This window comes from Microtus pennsylvanicus, chromosome 7, assembly GCF_037038515.1.
Source record: "Microtus pennsylvanicus isolate mMicPen1 chromosome 7, mMicPen1.hap1, whole genome shotgun sequence".
In the NCBI taxonomy this organism is placed as follows: domain Eukaryota; kingdom Metazoa; phylum Chordata; class Mammalia; order Rodentia; family Cricetidae; genus Microtus; species Microtus pennsylvanicus.
Window position 1 is genome coordinate 30,980,451 of NC_134585.1, and position 26,250 is coordinate 31,006,700.

General features: G+C 49.2%; 1 protein-coding gene across 5 annotated transcripts in view; it reads left to right on the plus strand.

Annotated features, from left to right (window-relative positions):
• Tbc1d8 (TBC1 domain family member 8) overlaps nt 1-26,250 on the plus strand; it is a 159,731-nt gene that overhangs the window by 128,478 nt on the left and 5,003 nt on the right. For all 5 annotated transcript variants that reach the window (XM_075980363.1, XM_075980362.1, XM_075980361.1 and 2 more), the window contains exons 6-17: nt 7,544-7,751; nt 9,849-10,046; nt 10,848-11,018; nt 12,809-12,959; nt 15,663-15,877; nt 16,662-16,779; nt 20,128-20,413; nt 21,318-21,447; nt 21,583-21,681; nt 22,157-22,225; nt 24,744-24,984; nt 25,396-25,461. In XM_075980363.1, the coding sequence (XP_075836478.1) occupies nt 7,544-7,751; nt 9,849-10,046; nt 10,848-11,018; nt 12,809-12,959; nt 15,663-15,877; nt 16,662-16,779; nt 20,128-20,413; nt 21,318-21,447; nt 21,583-21,681; nt 22,157-22,225; nt 24,744-24,984; nt 25,396-25,461 (1,952 nt within the window). The remainder of the gene's footprint in view (nt 1-7,543; nt 7,752-9,848; nt 10,047-10,847; nt 11,019-12,808; nt 12,960-15,662; nt 15,878-16,661; nt 16,780-20,127; nt 20,414-21,317; nt 21,448-21,582; nt 21,682-22,156; nt 22,226-24,743; nt 24,985-25,395; nt 25,462-26,250) is intronic.

Consider the following 26,250-nt stretch of genomic DNA (forward strand, 5'->3'; position numbering starts at 1 on the left):
TAGGATGACGCTGAATTTCTAGTCCATCTGCCTCTCTTTCCTGAGTGCTGGGGTCGCAGGTGTATGCAGTCAGGGTTCTGCGTGCTGGGTCGGCCCTCCGCCAACTGAGCCACACTCCACCTCTTTGGTTTTGTGTTTGTTTAGTTCTGTGTTTTAATATTCCTATCCATATTCTTCTTAGTTGAAGACATAGAAGCTGTGCTTTTTCCTGGGAGGAGGTTGGTACTGCAGAACCAGAGATTCCTTGGCATGGCTGTCAGCTGCATCTCATGTTTCTTTGTCTTTGATATATGAATTGGATGTCTGTAAGTCAAACACACGTGATCTGGAAAGAATCTAAAAGTTCTGAAATCCAGCGTTAGAGCGTGCTGAGTTTTGGGTTATCACACCAGGGATGCTCAACCCATAAGATCTATGCAAACATCCCTTTTTTAAAAACACAAAAATTTGAGATACTTTATGTCTCAGTCATTTTACAGAGAGAATACTCAGCCTACATTAAGTTCCCTCAAAGCTTTGCAGTCTAGTGTTTGGCGACAGGAAGTCTCTAAAGAAAATGAAGATACTGGGGCTGGGAGGTGGCTCAGAGGTTAAGAGCGCTGACTGCTCTTCCAGAGGTCCTGAGTTCAATTCCCAGCAACCACATGATGGCTCACAACCATCGTTAATGAAATCTGATGCCCTCTACTGGCCTATAGGATATATGTAGGCAGAATACTGTATACATGTAAATAAATAAATCTTTAAAAAAAAAAAAGAAAATGAAGATTCCTTATTTCTCACACAGGCATTCCCTGAGCGTCTTGGGAGTGTTCCACAAACGACAGTGTGTTCGGGAAGAATTCCCATCCCTTCTTGCTGTGTGCATTTGTTTTAGACTGAATGTTAGGATTAAGGCACCAAACCTCACTGCCCTTTTGGAGGAAATTGCACATGATTTGGGTTATCTTTGATAATGGGAGAGTTTCCTTGTGATGGGCCCTGGGAACTCTGTTCTTTGGTTTTCTGATGCCCAGACCCAGGTGCTTGCATACCTCCCTTCCCCTTCAGTCTTCACAGCCATCTGAGGAGATTCGGTTTGAAAAGAAACAGCCTGGTGCTGCCATGCTTCTCTGTAGTAGTTTGCTGTTGGAGTCCTTTTAGTTTAGTGTATAAAGATCTCTTCAAAATGGAAGAGCCATGATGACAGGACCCTGGGTGTTGGGTCATTGCTCTTGTTGTCTGTCCATGTGTAAACACCTGCAAGCCTGTGAGCTGTAGTCACATTTCCTTTGGCATAGGAGTCCTGTGTGCAGCCACACGTGTGCTGGCCGGCCTCCCTGGGTGTGCGTTAGGGTTGTGTGTGCTGGCCGGCCTCCATGGGTGTGCGTTAGTGTCGTGTGTGCTGGCCGGCCTCCCTGGGTGTGCGTTAGTGTCGTGTGTGCTGGCCGGCCTCCCTGGGTGTGCATTAGGGTTGTGTGTGCTGGCCGGCCTCCCTGGGTGTGCATTAGTGTTGTGTGTGCTGGCCGGCCTCCCTGGGTGTGCGTTAGTGTTGTGTGTGCTGGCCGGCGTCCCTGGGTGTGCATTAGGGTTGTGTGTGCTGGCCGGCCTCCCTGGGTGTGCGTTAGTGTTGTGTGTGCTGGCCGGCCTCCCTGGGTGTGCATTAGTGTTGTGTGTGCTGGCCGGCCTCCCTGGGTGTGCGTTAGTGTTGTGTGTGCTGGCCGGCCTCCCTGGGTGTGCGTTAGTGTTGTGTGTGCTGGCCGGCCTCCCTGGGTGTGCGTTAGTGTCGTGTGTGCTGGCCGGCCTCCCTGGGTGTGCGTTAGTGTTGTGTGTGCTGGCCGGCCTCCCTGGGTGTGCGTTAGTGTCGTGTGTGCTGGCCGGCCTCCCTGGGTGTGCGTTAGTGTCGTGTGTGCTGGCCGGCCTCCCTGGGTGTGCGTTAGTGTTGTGTGTGCTGGCCGGCCTCCCTGGGTGTGCATTAGGGTTGTGTGTGCTGGCTGGCCTCCCTGGGTGTGCATTAGGGTTGTGTGTGCTGGCCGGCCTCCCTGGGTGTGCATTAGGGTTGTGTGTGCTGGCCGGCCTCCCTGGGTGTGCATTAGTGTCTTGTGTGCTGGCCGGCCTCCCTGGGTGTGCATTAGTGTTGTGTGTGCTGGCCGGCCTCCCTGGGTGTGCATTAGGGTTGTGTGTGCTGGCCGGCCTCCCTGGGTGTGCATTAGGGTTGTGTGTGCTGGCCGGCCTCCCTGGGTGTGCATTAGTGTCTTGTGTGCTGGCCGGCCTCCCTGGGTGTGCATTAGGGTTGTGTGTGCTGGCCGGCCTCCCTGGGTGTGCATTAGTGTCTTGTGTGCTGGCCGGCCTCCCTGGGTGTGCATTAGGGTTGTGTGTGCTGGCCGGCCTCCCTGGGTGTGCGTTAGTGTCGTGCGTGCTGGCCGGCCTCCCTGGGTGTGCGTTAGTGTCGTGCGTGCTGGCCGGCCTCCCTGGGTGTGCGTTAGTGTTGTTGACAGAACAGAATCTAGAGTTTCCTAGGAGACAGCCTCTGAGATGCCTATGGGGCATCTCGAAGAGGTAGGCTAAGGTGGGAAGATACTGAGTGATGCCCTTCTGACTGGGGTCCTGGACTGTGTAAGGTGGAGAAAGCAAACTGTTTCAGAAGTGGCAGTGTTAACTGTGCACATTTCACACTCAGGATTCGGGGAGTCCCCAAGTCTCCCCACATTCTACCCTGGCCAGCAGTTGAGTGTCCAAGGGCCCGTCATGGGTCCCGGGACTCATGACCTAGGCAGGGTTCTGGTCTCCAGTTGCATCCCTACCTCCAGTTACCTGGGAAGGGACTTTTCTCTAACGTGAAAGGCTCTGGTTGCCTGCCCTTGGGGTCGTGCCCATCAGTAGCTTTTGTCATGGAGACCAGGCCTGTGGGTGTAAACAGGTAATGACTCAGGCTCCTTGGCACCTTGCCTACAGGCAGATTTTAAAGTTTAGGAAAACAGTCTCCCCAACTCAGAGCCAGAGAAGCTGGAATGCCCTTCCAGCTCTTTCCTTGATCCATTTTCACTTCCCTTCCCACATGACAGCTTTCCAGTGGTGACCTTTAGGGGCAAAGGATACTGAGTATCCATTGCCTGTCAGGTCACCTTGGACGTATGGTCATTCCACTGAGACTTGGGTCCCCGGGTTGGAACAGAAGCAGGCGCTGTGAGAGTGGGAGGAAGGGATGGTGCTTTGCCATCCTCCGTCAATCCGATGGAGGAGAGAGGAAAGCTGACTGCTAGGCTTGGTTCACCTGGACCAGAGCTCCTCAGCACATCATCTCAGGGCTCAGGAGGCACGCTGTGGTGGTGCGGAGGAGGATGCTGTTCGGGTGGTGGGAGAGCCGGGAATAAGCTGATCCTGAAATTTCCATACAGAGTGTTTATCCCAAAGTTAGGATCTGGTTCGATGTCCAGCCATTTTGTTTGGAGGGGAATGAGGCATGGCCTCTTTCGGTCTCTGGCAGGTTGAATACCGGGATACAGTCAGTTGCACGTGGGAAGTACTTCCTTCCCAGTGGCTACTGGAGAGTGTGTCCTCAGTGGCAAGCTCCTGCCTCTATAGACCTTTTTGGCATTACCCCACAAAGTCATCCATCCTGTTTCCTGCTCCTCTTCCATAGTCCCCGCCCACGCCCCCGCCCACTTCTCATCCATCCTATCAGAGCAGACCCTATGCTGGGAACAGGAAGACGACTGGAAAGTGGTAACCCCACCAGGCAAGAATAAGATCACTACCACAATTCTTCTTTTTTTTTTTTTTTGGTTTTTTCGAAACAGGGTTTCTCTGTAGCTTTGGAGCCTGCCCTGGAGCTAGCTCTTGTAGACCAGGCTGGCCTCGAACTCACAAACATCCGCCTGCCTCTGCCTCCCAAGTGCTGGGATTAAAGGCGTGCACCACCACCGCCCGGCTAACTACCACAATTCTTGAGCCAAATTTGAAGCAAGCTTTATTAAATACTGGCCAGGCCCATAGCTGGGATTCCCAGAACATGTGGCTAAATTACATTGGTCATGGGCTTATAAAGGCAGAACCCTCAAGACTACAGACTTCCTGCCTTCACCCAGTCAGGGGCAAGCATACATCCTGACGTACTTCCTGCCTACATGTGAGCAAGCACACATCCTGGGCAGTCAGTGCAGCCCTGCTTGTTCACAGAAGTGAAAACACGGGACTTGTTAATCTTACATGTATAGCCCCCAGTGTTTCAGGAAGTTACCCGTCCTTGGGCGAGTGGGGCTTACAGGTTAGAGCAGTGGTTCTCAACCTTCCTAATGCTGTGACCTTTAACATAGTCCTTCATGCTGTGGTGACCCTCGACCTTAAAACTATTTTCATTGCTACTTAACTATAATTTTGCAACTGTTGTGAATTGTAATATAAATGTCTGTTTTCCGGTGGTCTTGGGCGATCCCTGTTGTTTGACACCCATGTTGAGAACCACGGGGTCAGAGGCATTTCTGTTTTATAGATCTCTTAAGCACAGTAATTTAAACTTAACACACAAGGTTAGCCGTCACAGAAGAGGCATCTTCTACCCCACAGACTGGGCTGCTCTGAGATTGTCTGCTGGTCAGCTCTGGGTTTCTCCGGGGCAGCACAGCTAGAAGAACACACAGCAGGCAGCTTTTCCTGGAGAGCAGAGACCTCTGGGTCCTATGTTGCCTGATCTGCTCTCTTGGGGCCAGTGTGGATGATTGCCAGAGGCTCTCAGAAGCCACTTCTGCCAAAGCGAAGGGACCCCCATGGTGACCATGCTGGAGGAGAGCCTGATACAGACCTTCATTTTTTTTTCTCCACTTTGAAGGCACAGAGATGGGTTGTTATTCTGAACTTTAGAGTCCAGGAACAGTGTAGCCTCACACGGTAGAGGCTGCACTCCACAATGCGGGTGTTACCCACAGGACTGAGGGCGCTCTCTGGACTAGCGGTAACCATGTCCTGACAACCCCCTTGTCCCCTCAAGCAACAGTGATTCCTTCAGAGCTCCCTGCAGGACAGGAACCGAGGCAGTAATCAGCAGGACCACGCCTAGACCAGGACTGTGTATTTGTGCAAACCTGTCCTAGACTTCCCTCTCCTTAACTCATAAGCTTATGTTAATACTCAGAAGATGGGCTTGGGGTTGCTGCACCCCTTTATCTACTCCTCTTTGCAGTGTGGCCACATTGAATAATCTTCCTCTGCTTTTCCACACCGCTTGTTTCTTAGTTGGTGTGTCAGGATGGGAGGCTGAACTAAGGTTTTTGGGCTCTGGGAACTCAGGCTCTGGCCTTGACAATTCTGGTTATGTTTTGAGTGAATGCAAATTTAAGAAGGGACTTTTACATGTGGACTGAGGCATTGAGGAGAAACCGTATCTGCCCTTTCAGCCTGTTCCTGTGTTGCTGATTCTTGCATTTCCCAAAGACCCAGGGAGAGTCCCTGAAGTGAAGAGTCCCTGGTGAGGCAAGCTGAGAGCATAGGACCCACATGACCCAGATGGCGAGTCACGGTCAGTCAGGTGTTCTGTACTGGGCGTGACTAGAGAGCTACCAGTGCAAGCTAAGAAATAGCCAGGCTGGCCTAGCCTGTCACTCAGCCTGAGCACAGTGGCAGAGGGAGTGGGGGTTGGACTGTGAGCCCCAGGTGGAATTCTTCTGTAAGTTGTTCTAGAAGATTGATGGGAGAAAAGAAAGGAAAAAAAAAAAACTGGTTCTGGAACATTGCTCTGATCTAGGAGGGATGGATTTAGTTTGAACTAAACAAATTCTGGATTTGGAGAGAAAGCAATCTATTTTTTGCCTGTAAGTTTTGGGGTTTCTTAAGTTTCTATGTTCCAGAAGCTTTAGGAATGAAACCTAAGTTTGATACAGGTGTCCGTGGAGTCTAGCTCTAGAGCCTTCTGAACTGAGTCTGCTGCTCCTGGGGTGCTTCTTCAGCGGCTGCAGACCTGGGCTCGCTGTGGTATCCTGCATGTTCTTCATGACTGCTGTCCGCTGGCCTTTCTATAGAGGAAGCATTGGGAGGCCCCGTGCTAACTTTCTGTCAAGCCCTCCCACTAGATGGTTTGTTGTTCTAGATTCTAGCGCCTCTTGTCCTCACAGCTGATTCTGCACTCAGGCCTCAGGCTCACGGCTCCCTCCTTCCCTGACACCAGCTAGGAATCAGAAAGAGCCTAAATTTGTAAGACGATGCTACAGACTGTCCGTCAGTCATGTGGTACAGCACCTCCCTCTTCCTCTAAGAAGGGCCCCTTACTCTGCCATGCTGGCCTATCCTCTCCTCAAAGCCCCTGCCACACTGCTGTCCACTGGTCCATCTATGACATTAGGGCTTTCCCTATGTCACTCTTGAGTCCTTTCATCGGAGAGGCAAGTGCCTGGGACAGCCTGACACGGTGGGCTGATGACATTCCTCGCATGGAGCCAGCTCTTACTACACAGGTCCCTGTTGTCACCGTAGCTGTGCTGGAGTAATGGCTGGCCCCCAGATGTAAGGATCTGTCAGCATGTGCCCCGACTCAAGCAATAGTCTGTGTCTGCCCACACTCAGTGTATTTGAGCTTCATCCTCCTTGCCGTGTGCATCAGGGACCCTCCTCCTGTCTGTGGCTGAGTAGCAGATATCCCATTAAAGGACAGGTGCCACAGCTTATTTATTCTTCACTTGATGGATATTTGGGTCACCTTTTGGTTACCATCACCATGTGACTTGTTAGCAGGTACACGTGTCTCTTGCTTGTGTACCCCAGGAGTAGAAGTTCTAGATCAACGGTGAGTCTCCTTTAAGCTGCAAGGCTGGTTTCCTACACGAACATGTCATTTTACCTGCCCACCAGCAGTGTGTGAGGGCTGATTCCCCACATCCTGGCCAACGCGTAGAGAAATCGGACTTTCTGATGCTTAAATTCTTTTTTATATAATTTATTTTATGTACATTGGCATGTATGTCTGTGTGAGGGAGTCAGGTCCCCTAAAACTAAAATTACAGACAATCGTGAGATGCCCTGTGGGCGCTGGGAATTGAACCAGGGTCCTCTAGAAGAATAGTCAGTGCTCTTAACCTCTGAGCCATCTCTCCAGCCCCAATACTTAAATTTTTATGGTCATTCTTACCCAAACCAAACCAGCAATGCATGCTTATTTCTTTTTAAACATTTATTTTGTGTATGTACTTTGCCTGCATGCATGTCTGTTTACCTGTATGTGCTTGTGGGCGTGGTTTGGATCTCCCTGGAACTAGAATTAGAATGTGTGAAACACCATGTGGGTGCTAGGAATGGAACCTGAGTCCTCTGGAAGAGCAGCCAGTGCTTTTTACCCTCCAGGCCTTCTGTCCCGCCCCTGGGAATGTTTATCCTTATCCACGAGCTCAGGCATTAATTTCTGTGTGGACTCAGTGTGTTCTGCTTGCAGTGTTTGCTCCGAGGGTTGGCTATGAACATGGAGCACTGAGGCTCAGGGGACACAGCAGCTGTCTGCACGTCCTTACTGTCAGGCTGGCCAGTGGGTGTCGAGGTTTTCTCTGTGAGCTCACGTTCACTCCCCTCATTCTCTCCCCAGGGACCTGGAGGCCAGAGCACAGAATGAGTTCTTCCGGGCTTTCTTCAGGCTGCCAAGGAAGGAGAGGCTGCACGCTGTGGTAGACTGTTCCCTCTGGACACCCTTCAGCCGCTGCCACACGGCGGGGCGGATGTTCACCTCTGACAGCTACATCTGCTTTGCCAGCCGGGAGGATGGCTGCTGTAATGTTGTGCTCCCACTGAGAGAGGTAGAGCCAGGGGCTCACCCCTGCTACCTTGCTTTGTGCTCCTGAAGTACCCTGTGTCATTTGAATCCCAAGTGTTTGAATCTGCTTTATGTTGCTCAAACAAAATACTCAAGGCCAGATAAACTTGTAGAGAAGGAGGTTAGCGCCTAAGAGTCTGGTGCTGTGTTTGGGCCCAAAATGGTGATACAGTGGCTGGAGACATGCCATGGTGAGACAGAGAGCAATGGCCATCCTGTTGCTGTTCGCAGTGACCTACTTCGTGATAACTAACTGGGGTCTCATGAAAACTGTGTGAATCCTTTCTGAGGGAAATGCCCCCTAGTGACCCAAGTACATCAGCTAGGCCTTACCTCTTAATTGCGCCACTTCCTCTTAACACTACTTCTTGGGGTCTGAGCTTCAACTAGTGAACCTTTGGGGTCACGCTGAAACCGTATGAAACCTCAGCATCTAAGATGCTGCTGTGAGGGGCCCTGGGGCCACAGTTCAGGGCTCTGTTGCCTAGAGACGGACCTCTGGCTTTCTGAGGAGCAGGACCTGAACTGCCCGTTACTGGCGTGGCTCTGGTTACTTGCGTGGCTGTGGTTCTTTCTGGTGGTGTTCTAGCAGCCTGAAATTTGCCCAGAAGGGCTGGGTAAAGAGTAGTCTAACCTCCTCCTCATTGATGGAGCTACCGTTAAATTTAGTGCATGCCAGTAATTAAAGCTTTCCCAAGAGCTCCTAGAAATGCATTCTCCCCATTTAGCCCCCTCCCCAAGAAAGAAGCAACCTATAAGTTGTCTATCAGAAGTGTCACCTTCAGGAACCAAATGGCAAATCCCTTGGCTTATGTGTACTTACGTAGAACTTCAGCTAAAAATTTAAAGTTAAGTGCGAGTTGGGTCGCTTCATACTGTAAAGTTATATAAACCTTACTGGAGATCAGAGACCACTGTAGTTTATGTCCAGATGTGAACAGCTCAGTCCTTTGGCTTCAGGCACCCCAGCCATGACAGCACCAAGACCCCGACACGTGGGAACCTCTGCAGTCTGGTGCCTGTGTGTGTGTCCTTGCATGGTTCTCCCGGTGGCCTCTGGCCTCCATGTTGTTCTTCTGCAGTTGGCGTGTTTGTTCTGAACAGTCAGCCAAGAAAGCCAGGTCAGGTGTGGGCCTAGCTCTCCGGAGGCAGGGACGGGAAGATTTCTGTGAGTGCAAGGCCCAGCCTGGTTTACACAGTGAGTTCCAGGCCAGCTAAGGCTACATAGTGAGCCCTATCTTCAAAGAGAAATCCAGAACATGTCGCATCTGCTTTTTTTCCTAGTGAGCTATGCATAACGTAGCTTACCCTCTTGACCACTGTTAGCGGTGCATTTGAGTGGTACCACGACGTTTATACCGTCACACAACCAGCTCCACCATCGTCTCCAGCACTTCTTCATCTCCCCAGTTTAAAACTTTGTCCCTCTAAGATACTGGTGCCCCTCTCGGTCTCCCTCCCTCCCTCCCTCCCCTTGTGAATTTGACCATCCGAGATAGTTGAATAAATGGAATCCTACAGCATTTATCCCTTTTAGTTTTTGGGTTTTTTTTTCACTTTAAAGTGTGCGTGTGCGCACACGTGCACACATGAGCCTGCTTGCATTCAGCCACAAGGCCAAAAGAGAGCATTAGCTGCCCTGGAGCTGGAATCACAGGCCGTTGTGAACCACCTGATACAGGTGCTAGGAACCAAACTAGGGTCCTCTGCAAGACCAGCACATGCTCTTAACTGCTGAACCATCTCTCCAGCTCCAATATCTATCTTTTTATGAGTGGTGTCTTCCAGATAGCGTTAACACCCTAAGGTTTCATCTATATCATAGCATGCATTGGCATTTCCTTTTGGAGGCTCATTAATCCTTCATTATCTGTACAAACCAGTTTACTTAGCCACTTAACCTGTGGCTAGAATCTTGGACTGCTGCTGCCCCCAGTGGTGATGTTGGGTATTGTGCCTAGCCCACTTTCTGGCCTTTGCTCAAGAGTTCTTCTTGCAAGTGATTTAGCCTTCTGCCTTGGGATATTGCGTAAGGGTGTGATCCTTTCTTGATGTACCTTGTGTGCCATCTCTGCTCCAGGTAGTGAGTATTGAGAAGATGGAGGACACGAGCCTGCTGCCCAACCCCATCATTGTCAGCATCCGCAGCAAGATGGCCTTCCAGTTCATCGAGCTCAAGGACAGAGAGAACCTGGTAGAGGGCCTCCTGGTGAGACTGAAGCAGGTCCACGCCAACCACCCCGTGCACTATGACAGCTCCCCAAGTGACAATGACATGGTAGGAGCCTTTACAGCGCTGGCCGGCTGTGACCTCCAGTGCCATGGTCTCTAAGAGGAGTGCCTCGGAAGATGGGCCCCGTGGGTGTGAGGACCATGAGTCAGTGTGACGTCACCTCTGATGCCCTGGTGTCCTGAGTGGGTGCCTGGGTTAGGAGGACTGATGGGGGAAACCTGTATGTTGGAGAGTTGACTGTGTCTACGTCCTGCCCTGGGGTGGAGTTGATGTGACACCTCCCTCTGCGGGTCAGGGGAGTCATGTGAACCCCATAAGTGGGGGGGGGGCACTTTGCAGGCACTTTGAAGCAGGTATCACCCCATTTTCAAAGTTATAGGAACTAATACTCAGGTGGCTGTGATCTGTTAAGAGAGATGATTTGTCATCCTAAGATTGGAGAGATGGGTTGGCCAGGGCATCATTAGCTATGACTTCCATTAGAAAACGCCTTTTGGTTTATCTTTAAATTTTCATGTGCGTGTTGTGTATCATGTAAGTGTATGGTATGCACGTATGTGTGCATGGGTATATGGAGGAATCATCCCGATCATTTTTCCTCCTATTCATTGAAGCAGGCTCTCTCAGTCAAACTCAGAGTGCACGGATATGGCTAGTCTCACTAGCCAGCTTGCCCCGGGATCCCCTGTCTCCGTCTTCAGCTGCCACACTTACCCAGCAATAAATCTGAGTTCCAGATATCCAAACTCTGGTCCCCATGCTTGTGCTGCAGGTGTTCCCCAGCCCCCATTTTTTATTTTTCAAGAGTACGCAATACTGTCTATTCTCACACTCTTTGCCTTGCAGACTTCATCTGTCTTTTATTCAACAAGCATGTGCAGTGACAAGTTTGGGGATCTTGAAATGGTATCTTCTCAAAATGGCGAAGAGAGAGAGAAGGAAAAGAGCCCACTGCCACACCCTGAGCCCCTGACTGTCTTCCAGCAGTCGGGTGGTCAGAGTCCTGACTCCCGCCTGGTAAGTGAGATGCCTCCGGGATGGGGGTTGCCCAGCTGTCTGCTTCCAGCTCCATAGGGTTAATGTGAGAGGCACTGTGAGAGTCACAGAACTGTCATTGTGGGGCTACAAAGGAAATGGGATTCAAAGGAAGCACACAGACTCACTGGACACCGGACAGGGTGGAAACCGCAGCGCCCCGCTGCTCCGCTACAGGGAGATGTGAACTTGCTTGCTTCTGCTCTGGCCTCCCAAGAGAGCGAGCATGCTCCTCTCTGCACTCACCAGTGCACACAGAGCACCTCAGACCACACCCAGTGGACCAGTACCCCAGAAGCTGTTGACTGAGTCCCTACAACACAGGGTCTTGGGAGTGGTTTGGCCTAGGCAGCTGGTGAGCTTCCAACCTCACTTCTCTTACCTCTTTTTGTCCTGGGCACCAAGTGAAGGGCCTGAAAGGCAGTGGGAGCTGGCCCTTCTCTGTGTGGCACAGCTGGCAGTACTGCCCCTGTGGGGTTCCAGGTGTGCAATGAGCCTTTCTTTTGTTAGTCTGCATGTGCTTCTTACATTGTTTTCTTTGCCCCTTACTGAACCTGAAGTTTGCATTTTGGCCAGACTGGCAGAGCATCAAGCTCCCGAGACCCTGTCTCTACCCTTCCTCCAACACTGAAATCACTGGGTTTTTCTTGGGTGCTGGATTGAAACTGTGTACCCAGGCTTGCAGAACAAGCCCTCCGCACCCACTGATCCGTTTCCTCGGCCCCTATTCTTGTTTCCTGTATAGTTGTTCTTTTTTAACATGGAAATATCTGAGGCAGAAGTCATGTAGTGAGTAGAGCTAGAAACTGGACTCTGGGCGGTAGGTGGGAAGCCTCGCTGCAGCCACAGGCCCAGGGGTGTGGCCTCTGGTGCTATTATCGGCCAGGCTGCTTCCCAGCCACGCAAGATCCTGGGTCAGTTGTCAGCGTTTTACAGTCCACACTGATCTTCTCAGTTGCTTTACACAGTCTGTTCAGTCATTTCTTGTCTAAATGAAGGGGAATGCTAGACTATGGACATATTACTCACATCATTAGCAATTATTACGAGTAATCATAAAAGGTCCTAATGTCGCTGACATGTGGATAGTTTCATAGGACTTTTAGAGAAATAGTGTCTCCCTTATTTCTGATGATGAGAATGGGGGCTGGAGAGGTGGCTCAGTGGTTAAAATGCTTGTTTTTCCGCCGAGTTCCCATGGTGGTTCAGAACCATCCCTACCTCTGGTTCCGGGGGAGCCAACACACTCTTCTGACCTCTGTGGGCACCAGACATGTATGTGGTGTGTGTAGGCAAAACACTTATATAAAACTTGTTACATTCTTGAAGGTAATTTTTTTGGGTCAAGTTTCAGTTTTCCCTTTGTCTGTCAGGAAATACAGGGCCCATCAGGTGCCTTTCACTCCCCTCCGTCGCTGGGGTCGAGTGGTGTTTTAGCAGTTGGCCCTGCATCAGTGCCCCAAAGCCTTACCCCAGTTCTCCACCGTACCCCTCTCTCCCGTCCAGTTTGAGCTGCTCTAGGCCTTGGATGGACCAGTTCCTACTATGAACCTTGCGTCTTGTTTGCACAGATGTTGCACGAGGCCCCCGAGGGTCCGGCGCTCTGTGTTACTTGTCCGGCGTCCTTTATGCCCAGCAGAGGCACAGCCATGTTTTGCTGTGCGAACAGTTACCGCTGCTCTTCCTGTCAGTCCCTGATAAACAGAGACTATTAGACCAGTGCTGTGTGCGGATGGGCTGCCTGGCCCGTTCACAGATGTTTCCCTTTCCAGTCCCGGGAGCAGATAAAAATCAGTCTGTGGAACGACCACTTTGTGGAGTACGGCAGGACCGTGTGTATGTTTCGCACTGAGAAGATCCGGAAGCTGGTGGCCATGGGGATCCCCGAGTCTTTGCGTGGAAGGCTGTGGCTGCTTTTCTCAGGTAGGTCTTGGCATAGTCAAGCTTTTTGTGATCTCTGGAATAGACTCAGGAGCAGGCCTCCTGTGAGCAGTGCATGAGGATGAAGTCCTCTGTCTTCACACTGTTTCTGTAAATCCCCAGTGTGGACTTGGAAGCCACTGCTACGTTGGTTAGCTATGGTGCCTTCTTAGAAAACGTGAGGTCCAGGGCAGTGATTTCTTATCACTTAACCGTGGCTGGATGCCGCGGTGCACCTATAATTTCAGCTCTGGAGAGGCTGGGGTAGGATCGCAGGTTCTAAGCCTGCAAATGGTCTCACCCCTTCTCCCACAAAAGATAAAAGACGTAAATAAAACTATAAGCCTGCCAATAGTACTAAGAACTAAAAACAAAACAAAACAAACCCCCTAGCATTGCATAAAGTGTGGTAGCATATGCCTAAGATTCCAGCATTTGGGAAGTGGAGGCAGGAGGACCGGAAATTAAAGGCCAGCCTCAGATAGCATAATGAGTTCATGGCAGCCTGGGTTATAAAGAACTACCCGGAAGTGATGTGTCTTATCGGCTGTGAGAGCTCATGTAGATGAACCAGAAAAGCTGTATTTGCGGAGTTGAATCCCCCAGTGTAGTTTCTGTCACTGGAAATAAGGCACCCAGCGAGGTGTGGCTGTACTGCTGTCCTGTCTGCCGTTCAGTACCACGTGATCATCAGTGATGGCCTCATCTGGACTCAGTAGGATGGTAGTCCTTCTCTGTGCCTGCTGGGTACCATCCTGGAGTCTCACAGAGTGCTCACTGAAGGATGGATGAGACATGGCCTTCAGAAGCTTTGCACTCAGGCTGAACCAAGACCAGGCTTCTCCCCACCCATGAGGGATGATTATGTCCTGCTAGGCAAAGGGAAGGCCCTGCCATTTGTGGGAATTGAGCCCCTGTCGGGTGCTGTGGGTACATAGTCAGGGACTGCTTCCCTGTGAGTCTGCTGTGCTGTGGTCACTGGTGAGCCTCCAAGAAGCTGTGCCTGGGCAGCATCCTGTCCCCGTTCCCTCTTCCTTAGTGTCTGTCTGACTGTTCCGTTGCTTTGAAGAGACACCATGACCAAAGAACTCATAAAATGAGCTGGATTGGCTTGCTTACAGCGTCAGAGGGTTAATCATGGCTGTCAGGTTAGGGAGCCTGGCAGCAGAAAGATGGGCATGCTGCTGCAGCAGTAGCTGAGCACTCACACGGAACCTGCATGTTGTAGGCAAAGAGGGGAGGGACAGGGATAAAGACAGACCCAGAGAATGACAGAGACATACAGAGACAGAAACAAGTTGGGCCTGACATGGGCTTTTGAAGTCTCAAAGCCAACCCCAGTGACACACTTCCGCCAACAAGGCCACACCTCCTAGTTTTTCCTAAACTGTCCAGCTAACCAAGCTCTCAAATAGATGAGCCATCCTCACTCAAATCACCACACGGGGGCGGAACCTTCCCTGCTCTTTCCTCATAGCCACCTTTGCTAGTGACCCTCGTTGTCCCTTTTCTCCTCCTGGCATCAGTTTGGTCCCACCCCTCTCCTGTCCAGGATTTCAGCTGTGTAGCAACCCACAGCCTCAGCTCTGCCTGTGTTCCTCCAAGCTTCTCCTATGGCCTAGCCCATGACTGCAGTGGGCCACCTTCCTGCTTCCCAGTGTGCTCCAGCCACTGCCCGGCAGAGACACAGCATGGAAGCCCCGCCTTTAAAACCGTCAACGCCTTCCGTGTTTCTGAACTCACTGAAAAGCACTTGCTCATAATTGAGATGCAGGTGGGGGAGTGAGCAGAGGGAAAGAGGTTGCTGTCCCCGAGAGTACCGCCTGTTAAATGCTGCGGGCTTCAGTCCTCGGGCCCCTCAACATGTGTGAACACATCCTTTAGGTGCTGGTTTCTCACCTGGGTGAGAAACGTCCCGTCACATGTGAATGCTGTTGTGATGATGGGATCACAGCTGCTCACTTAAGAGGAGAGTTGAGGCAGAGGGCTGTTTTGACTATATACTCTCTAGAATTTAATCCTTATCTAATCTCTGAGACAGAATTAGACACATTTCTGCTCCCTCTACCTTGTGTGTTCTGAGGCAGCCTGGTGAGTGGACAGATTTCCTCACACCTACCAGTCATCTGTCCCTCAGGACTACTGGCCCAGCTGAAACCTGGGCCTTGGCTCTGGGGTGGTGGCCATCCTGCTCTGGGTTGTTCCTGCCGGCTGCTGTGGGCTGCTTGCCAGTGGTTTGTTAGCCTTACTTAACCGGGGTCGTGCTTTCTTGTGTGCTTTGACCAGAGATGCAGGACAATTTTTTTTTATGGAATTAACACATAAAAATTGTATGTGGACATGTGCATATCTGGGTGGCACAGCTTATTAAAAGCATATTAATAACTTGACTGCTTTGTGTGTGTGTTGGGGATTGAAAGCACCATGGGCTCTGTCGTTGGGCTCCACCCTGATTTGTGGATGAACCTCTCCTTGCTCTTCCTGTATGTCGCTATCGTTGCTCTTTCTGTATGACGCTTCCTGTTCTTTCTGTATGACATTATTCTTGGAAAGCTGCTTCCCTTCGTGTCGCTATTCTTTGAGCCTGGCCCCCTGACAGAAGTGAAGTCTCAGAATGTTTTTTGGCACATATTCACGTGCCCCTCACCTGTCGCGACACCATCGTGATAACCATGTCATCTTGAAATGTTGCTCTCCAATCCTCAGACGCTGTGACGGACCTCGCCTCGCACCCTGGGTACTATGGAAATTTGGTGGAGCAGTCGCTGGGCAGATGCTGCCTGGTGACAGACGAGATAGAGCGGGACCTGCACCGTTCTCTGCCTGAGCACCCTGCCTTCCAGAACGAAACGGGTATTGCTGCCTTGAGGCGGGTGCTGACAGCCTATGCCCACCGGAACCCCAAGATTGGCTACTGTCAGGTGAAGTGGTGTGCATGGAGGCATGAGAACCCTGTGTTCAGTGATCGCCCCGGGTTTCTGCTCATTTCCAGCCATCTAGCTAAGCACCTCCCCAGAATCAATACAGCAAACTGCTGTCCAGTCAGACAGGCTGATCCTCTGGGAAGGAGGACACGGGGGTGGAGGTTAGGATGGGCAGCCATGCTTGCTGCTCATATCCCCAGCACAGTGGAGACGGAGCGGGCTAATTAGTGCTGAGACCGATGCAGAAATAGTAGGACCGAAGCAGCAGTGTGTTTGTGGAGGACAGGGTGACCTGGGCCAGGCACTTTCCTGCTGGAAATGTGCGTAGATAGTTCTTTGAGCTCTTCCCAGTGGGAGGATGCAGCCAGCAAGCACAAAGTGGAGGTCCAGGGTTAGAAGCTCTGACACTGGCAGATATAAGATTTAACTTGTCAGTGAATCAGCAAAGTCAGTGGGTGAACCAAGCGTATGTGTCCATCTGCTGAGTGTACAGAAGACGGCTGTATTGACCAAGCCTAAAGCCGTGCCCCAGCTACCTGCAGCTCATTACTGTTCCACTTCTGGGGGTTGTTCTGCTTGGGGAGTGCTGGGTCTTTCAGCTACAGACTCTTCTCCTGTGGGTTGCTTGGGCTTATTTTGTTTTGTAGTTCAGACCCAGGGCTTTGTGTAGGCCAGGGCAGTGCTTGTCCACCTCCAGCCCCTCAGTTGTGGGTTTTGAATGTTTGTGTGGCACTAGGTGGCCTGGACACTAACTGTCACTTCTGTGACCCTCTGTGTGCAGTCCATGAACATCCTGACCTCTGTGTTGCTGCTGTATGCCAAAGAGGAGGAAGCCTTTTGGCTGCTGGTTGCCGTCTGTGAGCGGATGCTGCCGGATTACTTCAACCACCGGGTGATCGGTAAACTGCCTGCCTTTCTCCTCCTCCATATCTGGGGAAGGTAGTCACTGTTAGCCCTGCCTGTAACCCGCCTCTGCTCCCCTTAGGCAGTCTGCGTGCATATGCATCGTTTAACTCAGGGAAGTTCTCTATGTTGTAGCAATAGAGAAAAGCAGGTAATTCTGTGAAACACCTGATGAGTTTGCACTGAAAAAACCATTACACTGAAATAAATAGCTGAATATATAAGAGGGAGGGGAAAACCTTTAGGTCCAAGGAACAGATCAGTGTGAAACACCGGTGGCCTCGCATGGATGCCGTGGCCTGGAAAGGGAGTGGAATCCTCTGGGTTACCAAGCCAACTTGTACAGATGTCCTCTTCCCTCTGGAGGAGACCCTCGCAGAAGGAGATTGTGAGAAAGGTTTTTTTTTCTTTCCTGTCTGGACTTATATTGGTCCGTTCTGTTTTGTTTTGTGGTTGTTGCTATAAGGAAATACTTGGTGCTGGTTACTTAGGGACAGGTAGGTTTCGCTCAGTTTTGAAGGTTGAAGGGTACAGTCCCTGCACAGTTGAGTTCTGGCGAGGACTCCATAGTGGGAATGCTTGTTGAAGCACGTGGTCACATCTCTAACCAGGAAGCAGAGAGAGTTCGGTAAAGACACACCTGCTCCCTCTGTTGCAGTCTTTGCAGGAGAACTGTGTCTTGTTCCCCAAACCCAAGCACCTCTCATTAGGCCCTGCCTCCAAGTCACACCACCCTGGAAACCAAGCCTTACCCAAGATCCTCCAAGACTGGGCAAGATCCAGTCATATCCTAATCATAGCAGGGGCTTGGGGGGCCTAGAGCCGCACAGCCTGCACTGGCTACATCCACCTCTGGTATGGATTAGATGTGGATGTGCACAATCTCATGTTCCCACAGCCTCCTAGTGGAGAAAGCAATGCATTGTTTGAGTTTGGCACTATTCTTGGGGGTGGGGTGGGAGGGCTACTTCTTAGTAATCCAGAGGAGCCGTCAAAGTGGTTTAAAGTTAGGGTAGCTGGGCATGGTGATGCACACCTTGAACCCTAGCACTTGGGAGGCAGACGGAGGTGGAGTCCTGTGAGTTCTAGGCCAACCAGGCCTACATAGAGAGACCCTGTACTGAAAAACAAAACAAACAAAAAATCACAACTAAAATGAAGGTGTCAGGGCAGGCAAGATGGCCCTGTAGGAAAAGTGCTGTGTGCTGAGCCTTATGGCCCAAGTGTGATCCCTAGGAAGGAGAATACGGATTCCAGCAAGTTGCTCTTCTCTCCATGCGTGCCCTCCCCCACATCCCCCCGACTCACTCACACAGAGAGGAATAAGGTGTCAGTATGGGAACAAACAAAAGAACCAGGCTGATAAATTTGTGCCTGGCTGGCTATAGGGCCCAGGTAGGAAGATACATCTGAAGACTGTGTCCTAAGAACTGAAGGGCCTGTCAGCCTGTAGGAGTAAGAAATAGAATGGGTGTGTGTGTGTGTGTGTGTGTGTGTGTGTGTGTGTGTGTGTGTGTGTGTGTGTGTGTGAGAGAGAGAGAGAGAGAGAGAGAGAGAGAGAGAGAGAGAAAGAAGAGAGAGAGAGAGAGAGAGAGAGAGAGAGAGAGAGAGAGAGAGAGAGAAGACTCTTGGGAAAGGATGAAATATTTAGATCACTTCCCTCACCACAGAAAGTCACCGTCTGCCCCTCTTGCTGCCCTGCAGCCTTTGATACTGGTCTCTGCCACCTACAGTGAATTTAGCCTACTCTGGAAGGAGCTGTTTTAGGTCTGCGGAAGCATCTGCCATGTAGGTAGTTTGCTCCTGTGTGTTGCTCCTCAGGTCCATGCCATGATTGACTTGTCCTATATTAGTCAGCATTCTTGGGGAACAGAGCCAGCAGAATGGATGTCTATTATAAGGGGGTCTAATAGACCAGCTTATATAATATAGTCTGGCTAGTCCAAGAGTGACTGTCTCACAGTGGAGAGCAGAGAATCCAGGAGTTTTTCGGTCCTCCTGGAGAGCTGCTGGTCCTCAGACTTCGTTAGCCGGCTAGAGAAGCTGGTCAGACACCACTGAACGAATGCGGCAGGAGCAGCTGTCAGCAAGAGAGGGCAAGCAGGCAAAAGGCAATGTTTCCTCTTTCGTTCCCCTTCATCTGGGCTGCCACCAGAAGGTACCACCCACACAAAGGGTGGGTCTTTCCACTGTACATACACTGAAAATTCTTTGTGCCCCCCCCCCCCCAGCCAGTGCTTTCCTTTTCATTGATTCCAGATACAGAAATGTTGATGAGAATTTAGGTTTCTTTCAGTTTGAGCCTGTGGTCGATGAAGTTTGGTGAATATTCCTGCCATTTCTTCTAGGTGTTTCCCTAGGAAGATTGCTGGGTTATAGGGTCAGTAAGAAGCCACCAGTTTTACCAAGGGGATGTAGTGGGTCATTTACGTATTTGTTTTAGCAGCATGAGGGCCTCCATTTGCTGTGTCCGGGTTAACATCTGGGGCTGTCTTTTTCATTTTATCCATGTATTGGGAATGGTTTTTATCACATGGCTTTTAGTTTGCATTTCTCAGGTAACTAATCACTTTGAACACACTTGTTTGGGTTTACTGCCACCTGGGTAATTTTTAGCTTATTAAAAAAATAGACTGGTTGTTGGCTTCTTATAGAACTGCAGGTCTTTGCTTTGGGTTTGAGACAGGCAGGTGTGTTGCAAATGTTTTCTCTAGTTAAGCTTACATTTGAATTTTGTTGACAAGTTTCTCTTGAAGGAAGCAAGGTTTTTTTGGTTTATTTATTTTTATTTTATTTTAATTTTTTTTGGAGACAGGGTTTCTCTGTGTAGCCCTTACTGTCCTAGAACTCACTCTATAGACCAGGCTGGCCTGGAATTCACCATGATCCCTCTGCCTCCTGAGTGCTAGGATTAAAGGTGTGTGCCACTGCCTGGCAAAGAAGGGGATTTTTAATGTTCTTAATGGTTAGTACTTTTTACATCCTAAGATAATTCTGTCTTGTTCCTATATTTTCTTCTAGAATTTCTAAATTATGAGCATTTGTCTTTAGGTCTATGGTTTGCTTTCAATGTGTTTTTCTATGTTTAAGGTAAGGTTAGGGGTTAGGACTCCTCTCTACCCCCCATTGATAACCAGTTGACTAGGCACTGTTTCTTTGGAAAGCTTGTCCTTATATTGAATGACTGGTCAGCTGCTGAGAATTAGTGAACTAATCACATGTCCTTTTCTGGACTCAGATCTTGCTTCATGACATCACCTTACTAAGGTTTAGAGCAAGCTTCCTTTCAGCTGCCCAGGAGAGCACGAGTCTTCCCCACCAGAGCTTCCTGCTCTCTTTGGCAGGGGCTCAGGTGGACCAGTCTGTCTTTGAGGAGCTCATCAAGGAGCACCTCCCAGAGCTGGCGGAGCACATGAACGACCTCTCGGCACTGGCGTCCATCTCTCTGTCCTGGTTCCTGACTCTGTTCCTCAGCATCATGCCCCTGGAGAGTGCTGTGAACGTCGTCGACTGCTTCTTCTACGACGGGATCAAGGCCATCTTCCAGCTGGGGCTAGCTGTGCTGGAAGCCAACGCGGAGGAGCTGTGCAGCAGCAAGGATGATGGGCAGGCCCTGATGATCCTCAGCAGGTGGGCTCTGCCTGCTTCCTCCTGTGGCTAGTGTGGGCAATGAAGTAGGTTACGGCTGGGGCACTGGACGACCACAGAGGGAGGCCACAACATGTGTGCCACATCTGTGGAAGCTTTCTGTTCCACACTGCCCCTTGGCACCTGCCATTCTGTGGTCTCTCCAGAATAAGTGTCATGTCGCACAACCAATGGGAGGCAAAGAAGGTTGCCATCTTCTCTCACTCTTTCTGCTAAAATAAGAGTTCAGGGAGAATAAGGCCCTACGTGCTTTTCTTCCAAGATGAAATGTCTTAATGCTACACACTGTTAAGAACTGAGGACTGACAGGAAATGCTGATGCATGTATAGGTAGCCAACTGAAAATGTCAGGTGCTATGTATAGGGCATCAGTTCTCAACCTGTGGGTCCCCACCCCTTTGGGGGGTCAAATAGATATCTTGCATATTAGATAATTACATTATGATTCTTAACAGTAGCAAAATTAGTTATGAAGTAGCAACAAAATAATTTCATGTTGGCGATCTCCATATGAACTGTATTAAAGGGTGGCAGCATTGGGAAGAGCAAGAATCACTGGTGTGGTGGTTAAGTGAGCTACAGTGACAGAAAATCACACAATGTTGAGCCTGGACCATGCGTCTGGGAGACAAGTAGATGGTTTCTTTTCAGACTATGTTGGAAGTTCAAAACCACACAGGCACAGTTGATGCTACTTCACTGGGGAGTCTCAAGGCTTAGCTGTGCGCAAGCCTGACTTTTGGGGTATGTTGGCTGTTCCTGCTAGAGTGACCATAGTGTATAGAGCCTTGCTCTACTCCAAATGTTAGAGTCTGAGCGTGTGCTTATACTCATGTGATCTCCAGATGAGGGTAGATGTGGGCTTTAACTATGGGGGTGTGCTCAGGTTTCTAGATCACATTAAGAATGAAGACAGCCCAGGGCCCCCCATTGGCAGCCACCATGCCTTTTTCTCTGATGACCAGGAGCCCTATCCAGTGACCGACATTGCTGACCTGATCCGGGACTCTTATGAGGTACAGGAACCCCTGTTCCATCCCTCAAGACTCTTGCTAGTTGGAGACAGAAGTGTGCCTGGGATGTAGATGTGGAGGGAGGGTTGCTGGCCGCGTCCTGCTAGCTTTGGACTCAGCAAGCCCGTGTCTGTGCAGAAATTTGGGAACCAGTCTGTGGAGCAGATTGAGCACCTGCGATGCAAGCACAGGATCAGGGTCCTGCAAGGTCATGAGGACACCACCAAGCAGAATGTGGTGAGCAGAGGACACCTCCTTTGGGGTTCATGGGATGGAGCTGATTGCGAGTACTGCTTCCTTTTCTCCCTGTCTTTCTCAGTGAACTAAAAACTGCCACAGTGTCACATGGAATGTGATGAAATTTTAGGAGTCAATTGTGAACTACTGGGAGCCTCAGTTTCCATGGTTATAAAACAGGGGTAAGGGCTATGGTTTAGGAGGAGATGGAGTAGGGACTACGGAATGCTCAGGCAGATGGGCTACAGTTAGTGTTCTTATTTTGAACCTCAGTGTTCATCTCCATTAGAACTTAATACGTTGGCTCAGAACATGTGCAAATTAGAAAGATGCTGAAGGGAAACTAGCTGGAAAGACATAGGAGTTGATGCGACTGAGACAAGGGTGCTGCACGTGTCCCCACCCTCCCTGATGATCCCAGGGGTGCAGGGGTACACCTGGGTGTTAGTCCATCACTGTTAATTCTTTCCCTAAGCTCCGCGTCGTCATCCCGGAAGTCTCCATTCTTCCTGAAGACCTTGACGAACTCTACGACTTATTCAAGGTAGGAAATCTGGGGGGAGGGGAGTCCTGGGCCATGAGCCAGGTCCTAGCCCAGAGGGCCCAGTCTGCCTGTGGCTTACAAGGCTAATGGTTACTTGAGGAGGCCTGCCATGTGTTTTTTCTTTGGTAGCAGAGGCTAGAGCTGCTCATCGACTTTCTTTAATCAGAAAACCCTACCGTAACACTCTGTCCACAGATACGTGCCTCTTCCTTGGGGTCCAGCCTCAGGCTGGCTGGCACATGAAGGGAGGAGCTAGTATGATCCCAGGACAGCCTGACAGGGCTTGTGCAGCTGCTACACCCCAGCAGCTATGCGCTGATGGAGAGGCAGCAATGCTGTGCTGTGGTCTGACTTCCACTGCTCTGAGTCCTAGTGAGCGTGGTTTCCTCATCCAGAGCAGTGGCTATTCTGAAATGACTTCATAGTACACATGTATCAGTTTTATATTCTGTGGTTGGTCTGCAGCCGCGTCATCTAGTTGCCCTTGGTGATGTCAACACTTCCTTGTGCTGCATAAATCTATTATTACCATTGTTGTACCATGTCTTCTAGCTGGCTTTTTAGGGTACATAATTTAAATTCTTTTGAAGTGGGTCTAAGTTGCCCAGGGTGGCTTCTAGCTTGGTAGATGGTCTCATGTCTGATGTAGATAGGATTATAGGCATGTGCAATTTACCCAATTAATATTTTTAAAAATTTTAACCTCTCACCCTAACACTTTGTCAACAGACACTGCCTCTTGTATGTGTTCTGATGTTTCAGAGTCCAGTTTTATTTTTAGCTGAAAATAGTATAGCAAACTAGAGTTCCAATTTTTGGGTATTTGGGTAAAGTTACAGGCTGTTAGGTAAGCCACCCTGCAGAGCATACCATTTGAGAAAGGAACTCACTATGTATCCCTGGCTGGCCTGGCACTTACAGATATCCACCTACCTGTCTCCAGAGTACTTTTACTTTTAGCTTTTGTGTAGTGTGGCACTTATGGTCAAGTCATGTGGGCACACTGTCTTCTGGTTGAGTTTTAAGTGCATCTTTTGCCCTTTGAACCAGAATTTTGTTTCCGTAGGGGCTACACAGAAATATCCTCACCCTGTTTTAGAATTACTAGATTTAACTGAACACGTTATCTTCACTTTATTTCCTCCTTCCGTATGCATAGGACTCACAGGCATCGTCTCTGACCAACTACTCTAAATATTCTCTCAATTAAAGAATGTGTATGGTGGTGCATGCCTATAACCCGAATAAGAGGCTGAGGCAGGTCGGGAGTTTGAAGCTAAGCAGGGCTACATAGTGGGACAACAAAACTAGGGGCTGGCAAATAAAGATACGCAGCAGGTAAAAAATGCCTGCCACCAAATTTGAAGACCTGAGTTCATTCTTCAGAAACCTGTGGTCGGAGAAAGCCTGTATCCACAAATTGTTCTCTGTGCACACAAACACACATAAACATGGGAGGGGGGCTTGGAATGTAGCCCAGACAGTAGTGCAATGTTAGCTGTTTTTGTAGTTTTATTTCTATTGCTATGACAACATATCCTGACCCCCACCCCCAAACACTTGAGCAAAGGGTTGGTTTAGCTCCTAACTCCGGGTTACAGTTCATTACTTTGGGGAGGTCAAGGCAGAAACTTAACCAGCTAGTCACATTACATCACATCCTCAGTCAAGAGCAAAGAAAACAAACGTATCTTTGCTTGCAGCTAGCTTTCTCTTCTCAGAACCCTCTGTCTAGGGAATGTTTCCCACAATGGGTTGGGTCTTCTACATTATCAACCAAGACACTCCCCTCCTTCCCAACTTGATCTAGTAATTTCTTATTGTTTCTTCTCACGTGGTTCTGGATTGTGTTGACAATTAAAACTAGCCAGCATCCCTTGCATGGGCCCTAGCTTGGTCCTTAGTACCACATAGAAAGGAAAGAGAGATGAACAATAGGATTGGTGCTGATAGCATTTATTTTATTGACCTTCAGGACCACGGACGCATTGCTTTAGTTTTTAATGAGTTCCTGGGACTTGACTGTACCACTTTTTTAAAATTAAAAGTTATTAATATATACATGGTAAGAATTCAGAAAATAGGAAAAGAGACTTCTACCTCTGTGCTTCAAACCTTCATCACCCTGACCTTCAGGCAGCCTACACTACTGACTCCTTCCATGTTCTGTAAATCCATGTGAATCTCAAATAACCATTTTCAGTGAAAATAATAAAAATCTCATAATTAAAACTACATCAACTGAACTACACTTCTAAAACTGCATAAAATGATAAATTGTATCATGTATACTTTATCACAAAGAAATCTTTTTATAAAAAATTTAAAAAAATTTTGTAATGAAATCAAAATTCATATTCTCTTTGGCAAAGATAAGACCGTAGCCATCTTCCTGTTGAGGGATGTTTAATTCCAGACTTTGCTGACTCTGGCGAGGTGTTCACCTGTCTGGTCCTGCAGCACTTTCTGGGGCGCTCACGGCCATGTGTAACAGCCTTTTCTCCCCTCATGCTTTAAGAGAGCACACATGATGAGCTGTTACTGGGAGCACCCCAGGCCCATGCCCCTGCGCCATGATCCCAGCAGGCCCTATGCTGAGCAGTACCGCATCGACGCCCGGCAGTTTGCACATCTGTTCCAGTTGGTATCTCCGTGGACCTGTGGAGTCCACACAGAGATCCTTGCTGAGAGAACCTTCAGGCTCCTGGATGACAACATGGACCAGCTCATGGAGTTCAAAGCCTTCGTAAGCTGTCTAGGTATGACTCTTTAGGTCTTCACTGTAAGGTTTGGCATTTATCTGTGGACAGATGAGGTGGGTTGCTGCTAGACAGATCCACACAATGTTTATAATTATCCCATGACTTGAAAATATTGCTCTACACGCTCCTGTTAGGGTCATCCTTGTCCTTTGGGGAGGAGAGGGACTTGGCTCTCCATATTTAAAGCCACTGACCTGTTCTCTTTGATACCTAAGGTGCAACCATAGTTTGCTGTGCATAAAACCAAAATCTTTGAAAAGTCATGAGGTTATCCTGCATTTCAGTCATTTCTAGCATGGGGTGCATTTGGGCTGAGGGTACTAAGAGCAATAAGCATTGGCATTACTCTGAGCTGAAGCCATGACTAATGGGATTCATTTGTACCTGGTCTCTTTCTTGAATTTGTAGACATTATGTACAATGGAGAAATGAATGAAAAGATTAAGCTGCTATACAGGCTTCATATCCCACCAGGTAAGAAAGTCATTTTGGGCTCTGCTTTAACACAAGGCCAACTTTGTGTAGGACAATGACTGGTTCTAAATTTAGTTTACCTTTTCTCCATGTGGACATTGTTTTCCCAGCACCATTTATTAGAGCCTCTACTCCTCCCACCCCCATGCATTTTTAGACTCGTTTAAGATTGGTTGGATGTAGTTATGTGGATTTCTTGGTCCCGTATTCTATCCCATTGGCTTTTGTGTCTGTTTTTATGTTAGTATCATGTTGGGGGTTTGTTGTTGCTGTTTTGGTTTTTCAAGTAACCTTGACTATCCTGGAACTTGCTCTGTAGCCTAGGCTGGCCGCAGATTTGTTGTCTGCCTTTGCCTCCCGAGTGCTGGGATTAAAGTTGTGTCATGTCCCTCCCCATCGTGCTATTTTTGATACTATGGCTCTATAGCAAATTTGAGATCAGGTATTGTGAATACATCTATCTTTGAATCATTGATGGAGACTGAACTAACATATGTAGATTTCAGTAATACATTCTATTCTGTCAGCAAATAACCCTAGAACATGGACTATACTGTTGTATTTTTCCTGGCTTTTTAGGGTTCCAGAAAAGCAGTTCTGCTTTTGTAGAGTTGGGCTTTTCCTTTCAGATCTTAATGTTTCTTGGAACTTTGTAATGTCATGACTGAACGAAACTCTTTGATCTTACTGTATTTTGAATTCTAAATGCCCATTAGGTCTGGATGCCCTGTCTTTAGATTTAACCAATTTCTTGCTATAACTTAAATACATTCTAAGGTTTTGGTCATT